The sequence below is a fragment of the Rattus norvegicus genome, chromosome 13 (assembly GCF_036323735.1).
Source record: "Rattus norvegicus strain BN/NHsdMcwi chromosome 13, GRCr8, whole genome shotgun sequence".
In the NCBI taxonomy this organism is placed as follows: domain Eukaryota; kingdom Metazoa; phylum Chordata; class Mammalia; order Rodentia; family Muridae; genus Rattus; species Rattus norvegicus.
This window is the reverse complement of record NC_086031.1, coordinates 48584955-48601965: the sequence shown is the minus strand read 5'-3', so window position 1 is coordinate 48601965 and position 17011 is coordinate 48584955. Positions and strand designations below refer to the sequence as shown.

At 41.4% G+C, this 17011-nt stretch overlaps 1 protein-coding gene across 2 annotated transcripts in view; it reads right to left on the bottom strand.

Moving 5' to 3' along the window:
- Positions 1-17011, bottom strand: part of Kdm5b (lysine demethylase 5B) — a 71355-nt gene that overhangs the window by 23756 nt on the left and 30588 nt on the right. For both annotated transcript variants that reach the window (XM_063272298.1, NM_001107177.1), the window contains exons 5-12: positions 12665-12799; positions 10585-10681; positions 9110-9219; positions 6242-6400; positions 4561-4680; positions 2796-2954; positions 1444-1625; positions 496-658 (exon numbers count right to left, since the gene is read on the bottom strand). In XM_063272298.1, the coding sequence (XP_063128368.1) occupies positions 496-658; positions 1444-1625; positions 2796-2954; positions 4561-4680; positions 6242-6400; positions 9110-9219; positions 10585-10681; positions 12665-12799 (1125 nt within the window). The remainder of the gene's footprint in view (positions 1-495; positions 659-1443; positions 1626-2795; positions 2955-4560; positions 4681-6241; positions 6401-9109; positions 9220-10584; positions 10682-12664; positions 12800-17011) is intronic.

The window sequence follows — 17011 nt, the reverse complement described above, 5'->3', positions numbered from 1 at the left end:
TAATAATTATAAATATGTTCAAGGGGCTTGGGGATTTAGCTCAGTGGTAGAGCCTTGCCTGGTAAGCACAAGGCCCTGGGTTCGGTTCTCAGCTCCGAAAAAAAGAAGAAAAAAAATACATAAATAAATATGTTCACAAAAATTTTAAAAGTTTAGATCTAATTGTAACTAGCTAACCATTTTCACAGTAAACTACTTTGAGTTGACAGATAACTTTTTATGTTTTTGTTTACTAAAGTTATAAGCAAAATTTATAGTACAGAAATCATTAACAGGAATGGTTACACAATCTCCAACTTACTGAACTGTACTGTACTCCTCTGCAAAGCAAGTCAGTTTAGTAATGCAGGGTTTCAGTGTCTAAGCATCTGGCCCACTGAACAGTGCTGTAAGGCACCGAATAGCTGCTTCTGTTACAGGTTACATTATGGGGGAAGGAAAGAAAGGGTGCTCAAGAAGCAGTGCATGGTGGTGGAGGGGTTAGCGCAGACATACAGGCACTTCGTGAGTCATCAGCGTATTGGGGTTCATGATCGTCACAAGCTGGTGGAGGAGGTCTGGCTGGGACACAAAGAGCTCTGGAGCCAGCTTCTTCATTACGTTTTCAAGCTGCTCAGCAGCATATCCTGGAACTCCATACCAGGTTTTCGGCTCACCCCTAGAATTGTAAGATTACAGATTATAAGAACCAATCAATTTGATGTGTAACAGAAAGCAACTTGTTAACTAACTACTTCCTATTTCCTGACCTTGATTAAGATTGAGCTACAAACCAACGTTCAAATCTAAGAGCTATCAGGAGAAGTCGGAGTGGAACACACACCGATACAAAGACAAAACTGAATCCTCCCAGATCCCACTCTACCTACTAACGTGGGAGTGTCTAGATTTTCTAAAAATATAAGGAATCACGTTTGAAACAGCACAGTTACTACAACTCCCTACAGCAACCGAGAAAAATGGCACCCTTCCATCTTCCTTTTCCCTTGCCCATTCAGCTGAAAAATGCTTAAATCAAATACGAATAAGGCAATTAGCATTTCTGAAGAGCCCTTATTCTTCAAAACACTTTAAATTATTAACCAATTAATCAGTGCCATCCCTGTGAGGTATAAAAAGCATCATCTTCCTGTTACAGCTGGGAAACTGCCAGCGTGATTCTGGGGGAGCACGTGTGCGTGCGTGCGTGCATGCGTGCATAAGCTACACAGAGCTTTTAAACTTGTTCATAAATACTATTCCTACAAACATGCTATACTTGCAAAATAGTGTATGATTTCAGAGGACTGTATAGAAATGAAGTGCCTTAACCTGATAGGAAACCTAACAGAAGCTAAAACAAAAGGAACTTGTTATTCTGTCATGGGAAACACATCTGAAAGAGGAAATGTTCCTTCCTACCCAGCTTGGATACTTCTCACAGACTCCATAAGGAATTCTCACCAGTGCAGGTAGTTGATTGAATAGCTCCAGTGGTCTTCGATATGCCAACAGAAGGAAGAAAAGCACATGCCCACATACAACCAAGGCAGTTTCATGCCGCATATATCAGCAGTAATGTGAGCAAGGACAGACTGCTCCATCACTGGCATGTTATTCAAATTCCAGCCACTATCAAGATACTCCTAAAATGAGCGAGAGAAACAAAGACGAGGATCATACTACCAGATCAGAACCATGGCTCTCCTGCTCCTCCTTATCTTTACTATATTTCTATTGGGGGTGGCTCCTGTGTACAGGTACTCAAGGAAGTCAGAGGGGGGTGCTAGAGAGAGGCAGTTGTGAGCAATCTGGCCTAGGTGCAGCAAACAGCCTGGATCCTTTGAACATACTCAAGGAGTCTTAAAACTGCTGGGCCGAGCTGGAGAGATGGCTCAGTGGTAAGAGCACTGACCGCTCTTCCATAGGTCCTGAGTTCAAATCCCAGCAACCACATGGTGGCTCACAGCCATCTGTAACGGGATCTGATGCCCTCTTCTGGTGTGTCTGAAGACAGCTACAGTGTACTTATATATAATAAATGAATAAATCTATTAAAAAAAAACTGCTGGGCCATTTCTCCAGGCCTAGAATTCCATTGCTGTAAGTTGTCTACAGAACGCCTTCAAAATGAAATGAAGTGCTTAGGGCTTGAAGCCGAGGTGGCACTGTAGTGATTTGTGACTTTGAATAAATGGGCTTAAAAAAATATATATATGTATATTTCTACCTGCCCATTTTGTTTTATTTTAGGAGACAGAAGAATATAAATTGAGCATGAACTGAACATAAACATGAAATTCAAAGCCAGGCAGGCGAATCTACATCTGTAGATGTTCGGATGGTTGTCCTGAGAGAGGAACTGACGAAGAAGACAAGATGGTCGTGCCTGCCCTGTGGTGGTGAGGGAACATAGGGGAGGCATGACCAGGACTAGGATTGTTTGACAATTTAATTTTTCTTCAAATTAATAAATTCAGTAATTAAGGCCGTGCTGAATGAAAGTAATTATTAATACTTCAGGCTGGTCTGGAGAGATGGCTCAGCGGTTAAGAGCACAGACTGCTCTTCTAGAGGTCCTGAGTTCAATTCCCAGCAACCACATGGTGGCTCGCAACCACCTGTAATGGGGTTTGATGCCCTCTTCTGGTGTGTCTGAAGACAGAGACAGTGTACTCATAAATTAAAAACAAAAACCAAAAAACTTCAAGCTAGCCAAACAGAATTTCACTAACTATTTCCAAGGCTTTTGTTGGTTAAGTGAGGATGCCATGAAAAGTCTCACTCACACAGCAAGCCTGATAGCTGAAGCCTACCTCTTCCTCAGGAGAAATCTTGATTTTGCCATCTCGAACAGGAAAGCCACTGCCAAACTCTTTTGAAGCAATATCAGCTCCATACTCCACGGTGACGTCTTCTTCAATAGTGCTTACCAGCCGCCAAAACTCCTTCTCCACCAGCTCTGTGGGAACCATCTGAAGTACAAGCAAATTAACAGTAATTATTTTCATTCATTCACAAATTGACTAGTTAAGAGATGGGAATCACAGAATAAACTTCTAAGCAAAAATTCTGTTCATAATTTCCCGCAGGTGAAAAACTATTCAGGCAACTCTCTCTTTTCTATCATAAATTTTAAAACTAAGAACTGTAATAATCAGCTGGGTATGCATGGTAGCACATGCGTTTGATCCCAGCACTTAGAAGGCAGAGAGACAGGGGACTCTTTGAGCTGGAAACAGCATAGTCTACAAAGAGAGTTCCAGAACAGCCAAGACTATGCAGAGAAATCTTATCTTGCAAAAAAACAAAAAACCAACTCTCTAAGAAGAATTCGTGGGCTGGAGAGATGGCTCAGCAATGAAGAGCACTGACTGCTCTTCCAGAGGTCCTGAGTTCAATTCCCAGCAACCACATGGTGGCTCACAGTCATCTGTAATGAGATCTGATGCCCTCTTCTGGTGTGTCTGAAGACAGTGTACTTATATATAATAAATAATTAATTTTTTAAAAAAAAGAATTCGTGTTCATTGATCATGAAGTCAAAGAAAGCAATGCGGAAGTTTTAAAAAAAATTTAATACTCTGAGATATGCTTGTGTTTTGAGAAATACAACACCCAACTTGGGTAATATAAAGTTATAACACATTTTTTTTTTTACTAAACCTGGATGGATTAAAAAAATAAAAAAGAAGGCTAGACAGATGTTCTCATGCATTAGCTGTTTGCTATGGCACACATGAGAAAAATCACACCTTAAATATCCAGAATTATGCTGGAAACCATTTAGTTTTGACTTATTTTATTTGATAGAATATTAATATTGCTTATGTTTCTAAATAATCAGAGTAACAATGGAATCTTATTGTAGCATTTACAATCTAATGATTAGACAACAATGTAGCAAATGTGTCCTCAAAACACAGGACACACTCCAGAGATTGGTACAGAGCGTGCTGTCCACCCACTCTGTGTAACTGGCTTTATAAGTTGGAACTACTGGACTACAAGAACTGAAGGACTTTCTGAATTGGTGTGTGCTGTTGTTAGAATGGAGCTTTTCTTTATCCAGTAATGGAGTGGCAGGGAAACTGACAACACTGTCCATAGGAACTCTTCCTCACCAGCTACCTCATTCAAAACAAAAAACAAACAAAAAATGTGTAATTAAGCCAGGTGTGGTGGTGTCCCTTAAGTTGTATGTATATTGGCTTGGTTTACAGAGTGAATTCCAGGCTGATGGGGCTACATAAAATGATGCCCAATCTCAGGGTTGGGGATTTAGCTCAGTGGTAGAGCACTTGCCCAGGAAGCGCAAGGCCCTGGGTTCGGTCCCCAGCTCCGAAAAAAAGAACCAAAAAAAAAAAAAGATGCCCAATCTCAAAAAGTAACATAAAATAAACCTTAAATCACAGATGACCAGATGTATTGAATCCACTCCCTAGAGCCCACACAGTAGGAAAGAACCAATCTCCTCCACACGGTCAGTTTTGCCTGCGCTCCCCACACACACATAAGCAATAAATTAATTAGTAACAAAAATGTCTAAGGTCTAAATCAAGGTAGGATAAATCTACATACATGGACCGGCATGTTGAAGTAATCAGATTTGAATGCATCTGCCATTTCCCCAAACGTACGGAGTGTATAGTCCCTTGCAGCCTGTTCAAAGCCGAAAGCTTCTTGTGGCTTACTACACTCCTGCAAAGAAGAAGAAAGCTGTTTCTAGGTGACATTTGAAAATGCCAAACCTATCTAGCCAATAGTCAGTCACAAAGGCAATTTTAAAGATTTTTAAGATTTTTTTTTTCATCCTATTAGAAAAATCAAATATGTCTAAAGAATGAGAATGGTCCAGTGAATAAATAAAGTAATTTTTATTTAGTACTGACCAAATAAAATGTTTAAACAATTACAACTTTTTTAACTTTCATTTACTTTCATGATAAAACGTCTTCAATACTGAAAAGGAGGGGAATAATGTTCAAGAGTTTAAACTATAAAATCAACTTAAAATATATCAAAATAAAGATAAGTAAATGGAAACAATGTAGCAGTCAGAATGGAAACATTTAATTATAACAAAATAATGCTATCAAAACCAAAAACCAAAACACTAAGAGGTTACAGATGCATTATAACACTCTCCTACATAATGGAGTCAAATAGATTTGCATATCCAGACCTATTTAACAAGGTTATCTCTACACAGGTATTAAATATTTTAAACATTTAAATATTAATATTTGTCTAACACCATGGAACCTTTCTGACTTCCATGCCTAATAACCAGTCCTTACGGGGTCATCATCTCATTTTACCCTATAGTTCTACAGAAAATCTAAAAAGCTTTCTTATGTTATAACCTAATTCTAAAATGTAATATTCCAATGACTGAGCACTTCCTTATATGGGAAACAGCCAATTTTGCTACATTGTATTAATATCAACACTACATACAACACACTGAAAATACTTAGGATAAAAAAGTAAATTCTAAGATTAATTGTCTAATATTTGTTTAAAACAGAAAAAAATGTCTGGCGCTAGGAAGATTACTCAATAAAGTACCTACCACAGAACCATGAAGGCCTCAGTTTGTTTCTAAGAACTCAAAAGCCAGGCCACTAGTGTTTGATGTGTAGGGGTAAAAGAGGCAGGTAGACACCTGAAGTGCCTGGGCCAGTCAGCTGTCACCAAATTAATATGCTTGAGTCAGCAGAGATCCTGTCACAAATGAACTCGTATATGCATGCACAGTGACAGATTCAAAGATTCCTCACCCCAATATACAGACACACACATGGAGCAAGAAAGGGGGAAAAAATATGGATGAATACACACTAGACATTAATAGTGGTTACTATGCCTATGAAATCATCCAAGTTTTTAAATGCTCATAAATTCCTACAAAGAACATACATTGTTTGACAATGACTCTGTTGGTGACTAAAGGAATAAAATCTAATTGTCTAAAAGAAATTCTGCCTCTGAATAACACACATACACTGAGGAACTTTGGAAGATTTCACTCCCATTCACTTCCAAAGTCTTGTTTTGTTCACGGACTTTAAATTATTATCAATGAATCTAAAGCCCACAGGCAAAGGGAAATGTAGTTCTCTCTCTCAGTCACCAATTCCTTTTTTTTTTTTTTTTTTTTTACCCCCGGAGCTGGGGACCGAACCCAGGGCCTTGCGCTCCCTAGGCAAGCGCTCTACCCCTGAGCTAAATCCCCAACCCCTCAGTCACCAATTCTTACTTGAGCCAAACACTTAGGACACCTCCAGTCTCCCTTGGGAACATCATGGAGAGGGGGAAGCAGGCAGAAGGTGTGGTAACTGTCGTCACAGCCGTCACACAGGAGCAGCCGGTCCTCGTCATTGCCGCTGCCACATAAGAGGCACACATACAGGTCCACCTACAGTGAAGGAAGCACACATAGGGCAGAATTGATTATTTGAGTTTCTTGTTTCATATTGTTTTCTCTTCAGGTAAAACAGGTGCCCTCTTAATTGCTTAGTGGAGGATGATCTTGAACTTCTGAATCTGACTCCACCTTTAAGTACTGGGATCACAGGCAGGGAGCACCGCGCCTGGATTCCACAATGCTAGTCAAGCTAGGCAAGTGTTTTAACAGACAGTCACGGACCAACCTCCATAAAAATATGCATGAAATTTTTTTTGCATTTTTAATGCGCACATTTTTGTGAATGAGTGTGTGTTTGCATGGCGGCAACATGTAAAAGCCAGAAGTCTCCCCTTCTACAATACAAGTTCCAGAGACTGAAGTCTGGAATGAAGTGTCTTTACCAAATCATAATCCATCTCTGCAGCTCACACACAGTTTGAAGAAAAAATCTACACCTTCTAAGAGGTGGTACAAGCCTTTAATCCCAGCACTCTGAGGAAGTTCAAGGCCAGTCTACTCTAGTCGTGGGGGGGGGGGGGGGGGGACGTGATGGACGGACAAATATCCGCAATTTCTATAAAAAGTTTTCATAATCATGTTCTCCAAATTCTGAACTGTGCTCTCCCAAACTCTCTCAATTTTCTCTCCCCTACCCCTGCTATAGTCATTTTGGTAAGTTAAAAATAATCCTCCAGGCTAGAGAGATGGCTCAGTGGTTAAGAGCACTGAATGCTCTTCCAGAGGTCCTGAGTTCAATTCCCAGCCACACATAGTGGCTCACAACCATTTGTAATGAGATCTGGTGCCCTCTTCTGGTGTAAAAGCATACATGCAGGCAGAACGCTCTATTTTAAAATACATAAGCCTTAAAAAAGTATAATTCTCATAAATAATAAATTATTAGCCAAACAATTAACTACATTAAACAAATACTGTAGGCAGGTGCAGTGTCAGAAGCCTGTGATTATGGCACTAGGAAACTATGGCAGAAGATCTACTACTTCAATGCTAGTCTGAGTTTCAGAAGGACCTCATTACAAACAAGAGCTAATTAGAAAACAAAACAACAGAAGCAGATGCATCTCTGAGTTTGAAGCGAGCCTGGTCCACAGAGAGAAATCCAGTCCAGCCACAGTTACACAGAGAAACTGTCTCAAAACCAAACAAGCAGAACTTTTAAAATCCTACCACTTTGAGTTCAATTCTAGAGTTGAGCTAAGGGCCCTCAGCTAGTGGTGGTACAAACTTGTAATCCCAGTACTTGGAAGGCAGACGGATCATGAGTTCAAGGCTCAGGTCAGCTACGTGAGCCTGTTTCTTTCTTATACACCCCCAATGAGAGAGAGAAGAAATGATAAGGCATAGTTATTAGTTATAGATGGGATGAACTGTCACATACACATCCAGTCAGCAGTTTGAACAGAGTGCCCTCAGGGGAACGACCCCTGCCAATGCCTTGAGTTTACAGCCTATAGATTTAAGACTTATTTACGCTATGGAGTCTCTGATCCTATCTTATGGTGGGCCCCACCTCCCCATCTAATATACAACCTGCTAACAGGAAGCTGAGAAGTCACTAACAGCAAGTCTCACCAGTTAAATCTGTTCCTAATTCAAGAAAAAAGTCTGGACTTGTATCTTCTTGTACATATGGTGGGAAGGAATAGTGTGAAGAGAAACATGTCTGATCTCTTCATTTTTCTTTGAGACACAGTTTCAGTACAGCTCTGACTGGCCTGGAACCCACAGGCCTGCCTCCCAAGTGTTGGGATAAAGGAACATGCTACTGGGCCTGGGACATGGCTTACTCTTTTTTTGTTTGTTTATTTTTTTCCAGACAGGGTTTCCCTGTGTAGCCCTGGCTACTTCAGAGTAGTGTTTAAGGCACTCTGTCAGGACCCTGTAGTAAGATCACAGGCAGAGGAGGTCAGTGTAATACTCTCTAATACTACAAGAAGGAGACTGTTTGTTCTTGGCTTTCTGAAACAAGCTCAACAACATAACCCATGCTGAAGTTTCAGCTCTCAGTGATCCTCCTGTGTAGGCCTTCTGAGAGCCAGGGTTGCCGACCGACCGCCCGGCCTGAGTCACCCACCGCATGCAATGTGAGCATCACTTTGAGCCGACTGAGTGCTCATTTTCCCCTGGCTACTTGAGGAGGTACAAACTGCCGTTTGAAGTTTATCTACCCTTTAGCTCCTCATAACTATTCAGTACAAACTGAATAAACACAGAGGGGAACACTGATAATGCTTACTAGAACCAGGTATTTCCTTACTTCTAAATTGACCAAGCAGACGTTAAACTATTTTTCCTTTGTTGACCCTAAGCTAACCAATACTACATAACGCATAAGTGTATGCTCATAGGTAATGGGGTGACCAAGGGGAGAGGGGGAGGTAGGGTAAGGAAAAGGAATAGGCTAGGGATTCAGTGGCAGAGCACTTGCTAAAATAAAAATCAAACACACACAATGCTCTGCTCACTTCCCAGAGCTTTGTATGGAGCCCATGGTGGGCTCGTCTAGGATGTGAACGAGGACGAGAAAGAGGGAGGAAGGGTAGACTTATATATAGGGCCCCAGCTACTCAGGAGGCTGGGACAAATCACAGATCCCGGGCCACCTGAAATAGGGAGAGATCCTGTTAGAGTTCGTTCGTAACTGATGGAGGAGGAAAGTAAGACAATGGAGCAGCAGGGACAGAAGTGTCAACTCACAGCAGTGGCGGTTTTCTTGGCACGGCTCTTGGGCTTGTCCTTCTCACTTTCTAACACACAGTCTTTCTTCTCGGTGGGTTCTTGCTTGATGGTACTTTTCACTTCTTTCTCTGCAGGAAGCAATCCAAAGTTAGTTCTTTCTGTGCGCTATGCCTTTCTCTGCTCCCTGTAGCACCTCATCCTCTCCCTCCCTCCACAGAGAGCTGAACACCAATGCACTTCCACCTTTACTTTCACTTCAGTAACACCTAGCGTCACCTACTCACAAGAGCTCAATACTGATTGATAAAATACAAAACCACCTCTGAAAGTTGAGCATGTGAGTGCTATTATGAATAGTTTAAGTCTTCAAAACAGGAGCTAAAGTCTTCTTTAATTAAGAATAAGACATGCCAGATGGGCAGTGGTGGCACACGCCTTTAATCCCTAGCACTTGGGAGGTGAGGCAGGAAGCCAGCCTGGTCTACAGAGTGAGTTCCAGGACAGCCAGGGCTGCGCAGAGAAACCCTGTCTGGAAAAAATAAAGAAAAAAAAAAAAAGAGTAAGCCATGTCCCAGGCCCAGTAGCATGTTCCTTTATCCCAACACTTGGGAGGCAGGCCTGTGGGTTCCAGGCCAGTCAGAGCTGCATACTGAAACTGTGTCTCAAAGAAAAAAAAAAAAAAAAAATGAAAAAGACCAGGACATGTTTCTCTTCACCAACTTGCCAGCTGGATCTCTACCACATAATATACTGTCTCTCATAATCTAGGATGATCTCCTGGTTCAGTTATTGAACTATCATGTGATTCATTCATAACAAAACCTCAAAGAACATGACCCTCAAAAAAGGTAAGAACTTCCTCTGTAATCTTACGACTAGTTAGTGGCTGAGCCAGAACTGAGACCTCAGAGCAGCTCCCTCCCCACTATACCATGTTGCCCTTGCACTAACACATGAAGACCTACCTCATTTACACTGTTCTGGCAGATGCCCCTGGGCTTACAGCACATGGTACTTACCCTAGATCAACTACCAATCTACCTCTAGTCAGGTACACTAGCAATTCCCATAGTGCCAGCACTTGGGAGACAACAATATGCAGTAAGACCTTATCTTAAGAAAAGAAGACAGAGAATGGGGAGGCAAACAGGGACAACCACAACACGTGCAAGCAGTAACAACTGAACTTCAGTTTCTGCCTGGTCGGAAATAAAAAGGAACCTATATACTCAAATCACCAATTAAGTCAACTCACTAAACTACATTCCCAAGCGTCAGCTGGATGCAGCTGAGACAGTCACCTATATTCCAATAGGCACTCTCCACTGTCCTACCGCCTGTTAATTGTGAGACAATTATTCTTATTTCTAAATAAACTAAACAACTAAAGACAATATATTTTATTTCTCCAACCCTACCAAGTGACCAAGAGATAACAGCCCATATCACTTACTCTGTCCTTCTGTCCTTCTCACCAGTGGATGAGCTCTTACCGTTTTCCCGTTTTGGAGTGGCACAGCCCATTCGGCGCCTCAGGTTATGAGTCCTGGCTTCTGTTGCCTCTTCTGGCTCAATTTTAATATTCATAGCCTAAAGAAATTATCATAAACGTGACTATTTCTTCTTTCTGTTATTACTTAGTAATTCAAAAGACACCTTGTTCTTTTCTTAGGAGATCACATTTTTAAAATTACACACAAACTAAGACTATTCTCCAATAATAGGTTTGAGGAAAAGAAAGAGAGAGAAACTGGATCAATTTATAACCCATATTAGTACCCAAACTAGACATAACAAGGCCTTATTTTCCTCTAGAAACTTTGCTTTAATTATTACTAAACTCAAAATGATTATGAAACCATCATGTTTTTATTGCTTCTAAAATGTAAACTTTTGGAAGGTGTAATGGTACTTGTGTTTGGCTTCCACAATCTTCAATGACTTTTTCCTTTAAAAGACAAGGTGGCCTTGGTTAGCCTGGGCCTTGCTCTGCAGACCAGGCTGGCCAGAGACTCTGCCCGCCTTCTTCCTGACTGCTGGGATTAAAGGCTTGCACCACCACACCTGCCTTTTTTAAAAAAATAAGAATAAAATCAAAGGCTTTTGTTTTTATTTGTTTGAATGTATGAGTAGGTCCCTCCTAGCCCAGAAGAGAGCACTAGACCCCTGGAGCTGAAGATACAGCAGGATTGTGAGCCGCCTGATGTGGGTGCTCGGAACCAAACCCAGGTCCTCTGCAGAAGAAGCGCTCTCCCCTTTAGCTGCACTAAAGTCATTTTAGTTACTGTTATTATATATTACACCTCTGGGGCTGAGGAAATGCAGAACTTCAGAGGACCTAGGTCTGACTCCGGAGCACCCACATGACTGCTAACAACCATCTTTAACTCCAATCCTAGGGGATCTGACACTCTCTTCTGGCCTCCATGGGCACTGTGTACTCATAGCACACAGAGACCTTCAAGAAAAATACCTAAGAATTAAAAATTTACATCTCAAGAGTAAGTTAGTTATATATCTAAACACAAAACTGAAAAGCACCTTCATTCTCAGTGAGGACAAATGAGCCAAGCTCAACCTTCCTGTTCCTTAGACTGACATTTATTGATAAGCAAAACTACTGAAGTGTTTATCATTAATTTTCCCATGTGTTCACAGCCAAAAAACATTTCTTCTGTGGGCATTAGCATAACATTTGAATCATCAATGCAGACCCCAGGCATCCACAGCACTGGGCACATCTGACATTTACACAAAGGTCCAGGACAAATCACACACTATGGGACACACCTGTTTCCTAGCAACTGAAGGCTGAGGAAAGAGGATCACAGGAAGTTGAAGGCTACAGTGTGACTCTGTCACAAAAGTCAAGAGTCAAGATATGCTCTCCTCCCCACCCCCCAAAGAATATTAGTTTTAGATTAAGGAGTTTTAAACGTGTCTATGGAGTTTACATAATCATAATTTCCTATTCTGATTACTTTCTTCTACTAAGAAATATGGCATCTCTAAATTTTACATTACAGAAAACACATTGTCGAGGATCATTAAATAGTCAAGGAAGCCTCAGAAGCAAGATGCTGCCTAAGCCCCCTCAGCATTAGTTGTCCCTCAAGTCTGCATGCTATCAGGTGCTGGACAGAAATCCAAGCGTACCTCTCTAAGGGAAGAGAGCGAGAACATTCTTCATTTCTGAACAGAAAAAATCCTAAACAAGCCACCTTGGTAGCCTTCCTACACTCATGGTACATATGTCCCCGAGTCCATACTTATGAACAAGTCCCTGTCTTCCAAGCATAGTTTTCCCTTCACAGGAGCACAATGAAAATCGTTTTCTTGGTTTTGACTAGAAACAACTAAGCAGCTTTCAGCAACCCGGGGACTCTTCCGCTCCTTCCCGCTCTGTGGACACCACCATCCCCCATCACTGACATAAAAGCCGGACCTTAAGACAGACCCCTTATGAGATTACCAAGGCTCAAAACTACAAAGCACTTACATTCCAGACAAAGTTAGTGATGAACTAGCACTAAACTCAAGAAATTCTCCTCATCAAGCCAACAGAATGCTCACCTCTGCTCTCATGCGCTTTGCTCGGCGGGCCGGAGGGCAGGTTTCTGAGGGCTGCACAGACTGCCTCTGGGGAATATCATGGGGTTTGTACTCCTTGTCCTTTGTGTCCGAGGTCAGGTTAGGCTTCTGAAGACACTAAAAAGAAAACAGTTGTACCAATGAATTCTTTCCCTTATAATTACTTATACAGTAAACAAAACATCTTTTTAAAAATGTAAAGAACAAAATCAAATCTAAAAATATCACTCTTCAAGTGCTTATCTCCTAGGATTTTAAAAAGCTACGGCAGGCCCTGCAGGCATGGTGGTGCATGTCTGTAACCAAGCACTCAGGAAGCTGTGGCAAGAACCCTGTGCTAAATAGTGTCTCAAACATCTAAATCAAAATGAATTACTTCATAAATCCTGCCGATTCTAACATGACTAGTAGTCGTAATCAAAAGTACCCTAACTTGAGAAAATAGGTCCTAACTATAAAGTAGTCTTCCTTCCCCTCCCTCATTCCCTTCCTACCTACCTCTCTACCTACCTCTCTACCTACCTAGGATTTTCATTTATTTTTTTATATCCCTGAAAAATCTAGTAAGTTTGACAAAGAGTACTAAGTACTCCACAGAAAATTAGTTCTTTGCAGGGCATGGTGATGCACACCTTTAATCCCGGCAGTTGTGGGGCAGAGGCAGGTGGCCAACCAGATCTACAAGTAAGTTGCAGGCCATTCAACTTCATAGAGACTGCTTCAAACCTGAAAAATGTTTATATAATGGTAGAGATGAAAATGTCTCCATAGGTTCCTGTTTGTAATACTTGGCCCCCCACTGGCAGCACTGTTTGGGAGGTTTCATGGCCTTTAATAGTTGGGGCCTACCTGGAGAAAACACTGACCAGGAGTGAGCCATATGAGCTCTAGGCCTGTCCCATTATAATCTTGCCCTCTGCTCCCTGGTCCACCATGTGAAGGGTCCCAATCACACCACCTCACTACCATGAGCCGCCATGCTTCCAGCCAGGATACAATGGCTGTACCCTCCCTCACATCGTGAGACCAAATCAATCCTTCCTGCCTTAATTTGCTTACTAAGGACGGGTGTTCAGTCACAGGGACAAGAAAAGTGATACAGTTCTTATCAGGAATGCTCCTTTTCATTTCTTTTTTCAGTTTCATACTAAGCTGACAGAAAGACAATATTTAATGACAAAACATAACATAAGAAATTATTACTGAAGCTACATGAACTTCTCAGTTATGCATTTTTTTTTTCCTAAGAAGACAGTAAGTTCAGTGAGGAGGATTTTTTTTTTTTTTTTTGGGTTCTTTTTTTTCGGAGCTGGGGACCAAACCCAGGGCCTTGCGCTTCCTAGGCAAGCGCTCTACCACTGAGCTAAATCCCCAACCCCGAGGAGGATTTGTTAAAATCTGTATTGGATGAGCATTTATGTGCCTGAATATGTGCACTGTGTACATGACTAATGTCTGAGGAAGCCAGAGGAAGGAGGCATCAGGGTCCCTGGAATTGGACCTACAGTTGGTTGTGAGCCACCTTGTGGGTTCTGGGCTTCAAACCCAGATAGTCTGCAAGGGCATCAAGTGCTCTTAACCACCGATCCACCTCTCCAGCCACTTGAGAAGCATTTTTGAAAGTAGGATCCACAATGCAACTATCTGGTCCATCCAGGGGAGGGCACATCATTTATGCTTGGCATGGGATACATGGAATTAACTAGGGTGTAGCTCAATCAACGTTCTTGTGAATGAATTTTTAAGAAGGCAGGAGTCCGGGTGGGGCTGAGTGCTTATGTAGCAGGCTGAGTCCCCAGGTTCAAATTCAATCTCCAGCAACCATGAACTGGATGTGGTGACCACACCTCTAATCCTAGTACTCAGGAGGTAAGGGCAGAAGGATCAGAAAAAACTATCCTTGCTACACCATTAAAATTAGAGGTTAGCCTAGGATACATGAGATCCTGTCTTCCAGAAACAAAAAAATGTATACTTTTTATACACTCTATGAACTTTGTGAAAAAAAATTATGTGAATTTGAGGTTAAAATTCTATGGAATTAGGCAAGTAGTGATGACCTAATTCGCATATTCTATCACAGATTTCATCTCTATTCCCCACTGGTCTTAGTAGTTCTACCATCTATATTCATGGCTCTCTAAGACCTCAGCAAAAATCAATCTGAGCAACATTTTAGAATAAATAAAAGAAAAATCTATCTTTTGTTCCAAACAATAGTTCAAAACACAAACCTAACACACTGGTCTTATTACTAATATAGACTTTAATCTCTCCTTGCAAAGAGATTATCATTACATCATAATCACCTCATCCCACAGAGACCGCTGTGCTCCTCTTTCAGGGAATTCAAAAACCACGGTGATGCAAGAGTGAGCCCGTGTTCCATTGTGCCTGCACACGGCTCAGTCTCATATAGCCTAGGCTGGCCTTCAATTCACTGTGTAACCAACAATAACCCTTGAATTAAATCCGCCTGCCTCTGCTTCCAGTGCACCACCATGACTAGTCTGTGAAGCCCTGTGCACAGCAGGTAGGCACTCAGCCCCTTTTAAAACTTTCTACAAGGAAAATGTACCAGTGCTCAGAATATAGCGGTATAGAGTAAGTCTCAACGTGATACCCCACCTTTACATGCTTGAGAGTGGGCCTTGCTATCTATGCAAGACTGCAAGTGTTACATATAACACTTCTGATGCCGAGGGCTTCTGTTTGTTCATTTGATTTCGTTTTTTAACTACACTGGCTCTCTAGGCAACTGCAAGTTCTAAAAGGCTGCGATTCATAAATTAGATATGATCTTTGCTTTCCCTATTCACTCTAATCTCCACAGAATATCTATATAGGGCAACTAAATGCTTATGGGGTATAACTATAAAACAGAGATTAAAATCTAGTATATGGTCCCCAACTATAATCCCCGGCACTTGAGAGGCTGAGGCAGGGGAATCACCTGTTCAAGAGCAGCCCAGGATGCACACTGTGATGGCTAATAAAGTCCCTTTGACAGGATTTACAGTCACCTAGGAGACAAGCTACATTTCATACCCTAAGGAATTGTCTAGACTAATTAAGGTGGGAAGAGCTACACTAATTGTGGGCAGCACCATCCCAGGGCCGGTGGTGGACAACGCATGAAGAGCAAGAGAAGTAGGATAAGTGTTTAGTTCTCCCTGCCTCCTGACATCAGACACAGCATGACCACTGTCACTCATCATGCTTCTGATGCCACGCTCCCCTGCCATAATGGACTATAAACTCCCAAGAACTCATACAGCTAAACAGTCTAAAATGAATTACCTCAGCCAGGCTCACAAAACATTAACACACATTTATTTTTATAGAGGGGGAGAGAGATTTGGATGAAGGCTGTTGGTAAAGTGCTTGACTTATATAAGACCCTTCTCAACATAGAAGAGAGCTTCAGCTTGACGACCAGTATGCAAATATGCAAAAATATTAAAACCTTTTTAAGTATCACTTCTAGTCTAAAAAGTAAGTTCAAGAAGGAATCAAGAGAAGAAAACAAGGGGCTGGGGATTTAGCTCAGTGGTAGAGCGCTTACCTAGGAAGCGCAAGGCCCTGGGTTCGGTTCCCAGCTCCAAAAAAAAAAAAAAGAGAGAAGAAAACAAAAAAACATGATGATTTAGGACTTAGCATTACAGTGTTGCTAGTTTATAGCAACTGTTTTGGCCTGTATTATCAATCTTTCACAGCACAGAAATGAAGTTATAGGACTTACTACTCTAGTATTTAGAGTATCTCAAAGGATGCAAATGGATTAAGACACTCCTTTCTACCACAGCCTTTAAAAATGTGGGATAGCTTTATAGCATTTGGCTAAAACTAAAGAGGCTTGCAGAGAGGAAATGCTGGAGAGAAAGCAAGGCACTTCGCAGCACTAAGTCCTTCCCCCTTTATTAAATAGTCTGTCCTTGGAAATCTTAGTAGACAAATGTTAGGCCACGTAATTCCCAGGTTACACTTTCATGTGACAGCCAGGGAGGGATGCTTTAAATAGGGTATTTAAAGTACTTGACTCGGGGTTGGGGATTTAGCTCAGTGGTAGAGTGCTTGCCTAGCAAGGCCCTAGGTTCGGTCTCCAGCTCCGAAAAAAGGAAAAGAAAAAAGAAAAAAAAAAAAGTACTTGACTCCTATAGTGATATAAATACATAGTTTAGCTGGATCCGACAGTTAAAAAATATTCCCTTTATAATCTTATTCATGCTGATGCCAAACTTTTAAATACAGCTGATCCCCAAACCAAAGCCCTAGGTTTTTTTTTCCTCAAAAGGACATAAACTTGATTAAAACTATCTCATTCCCCCA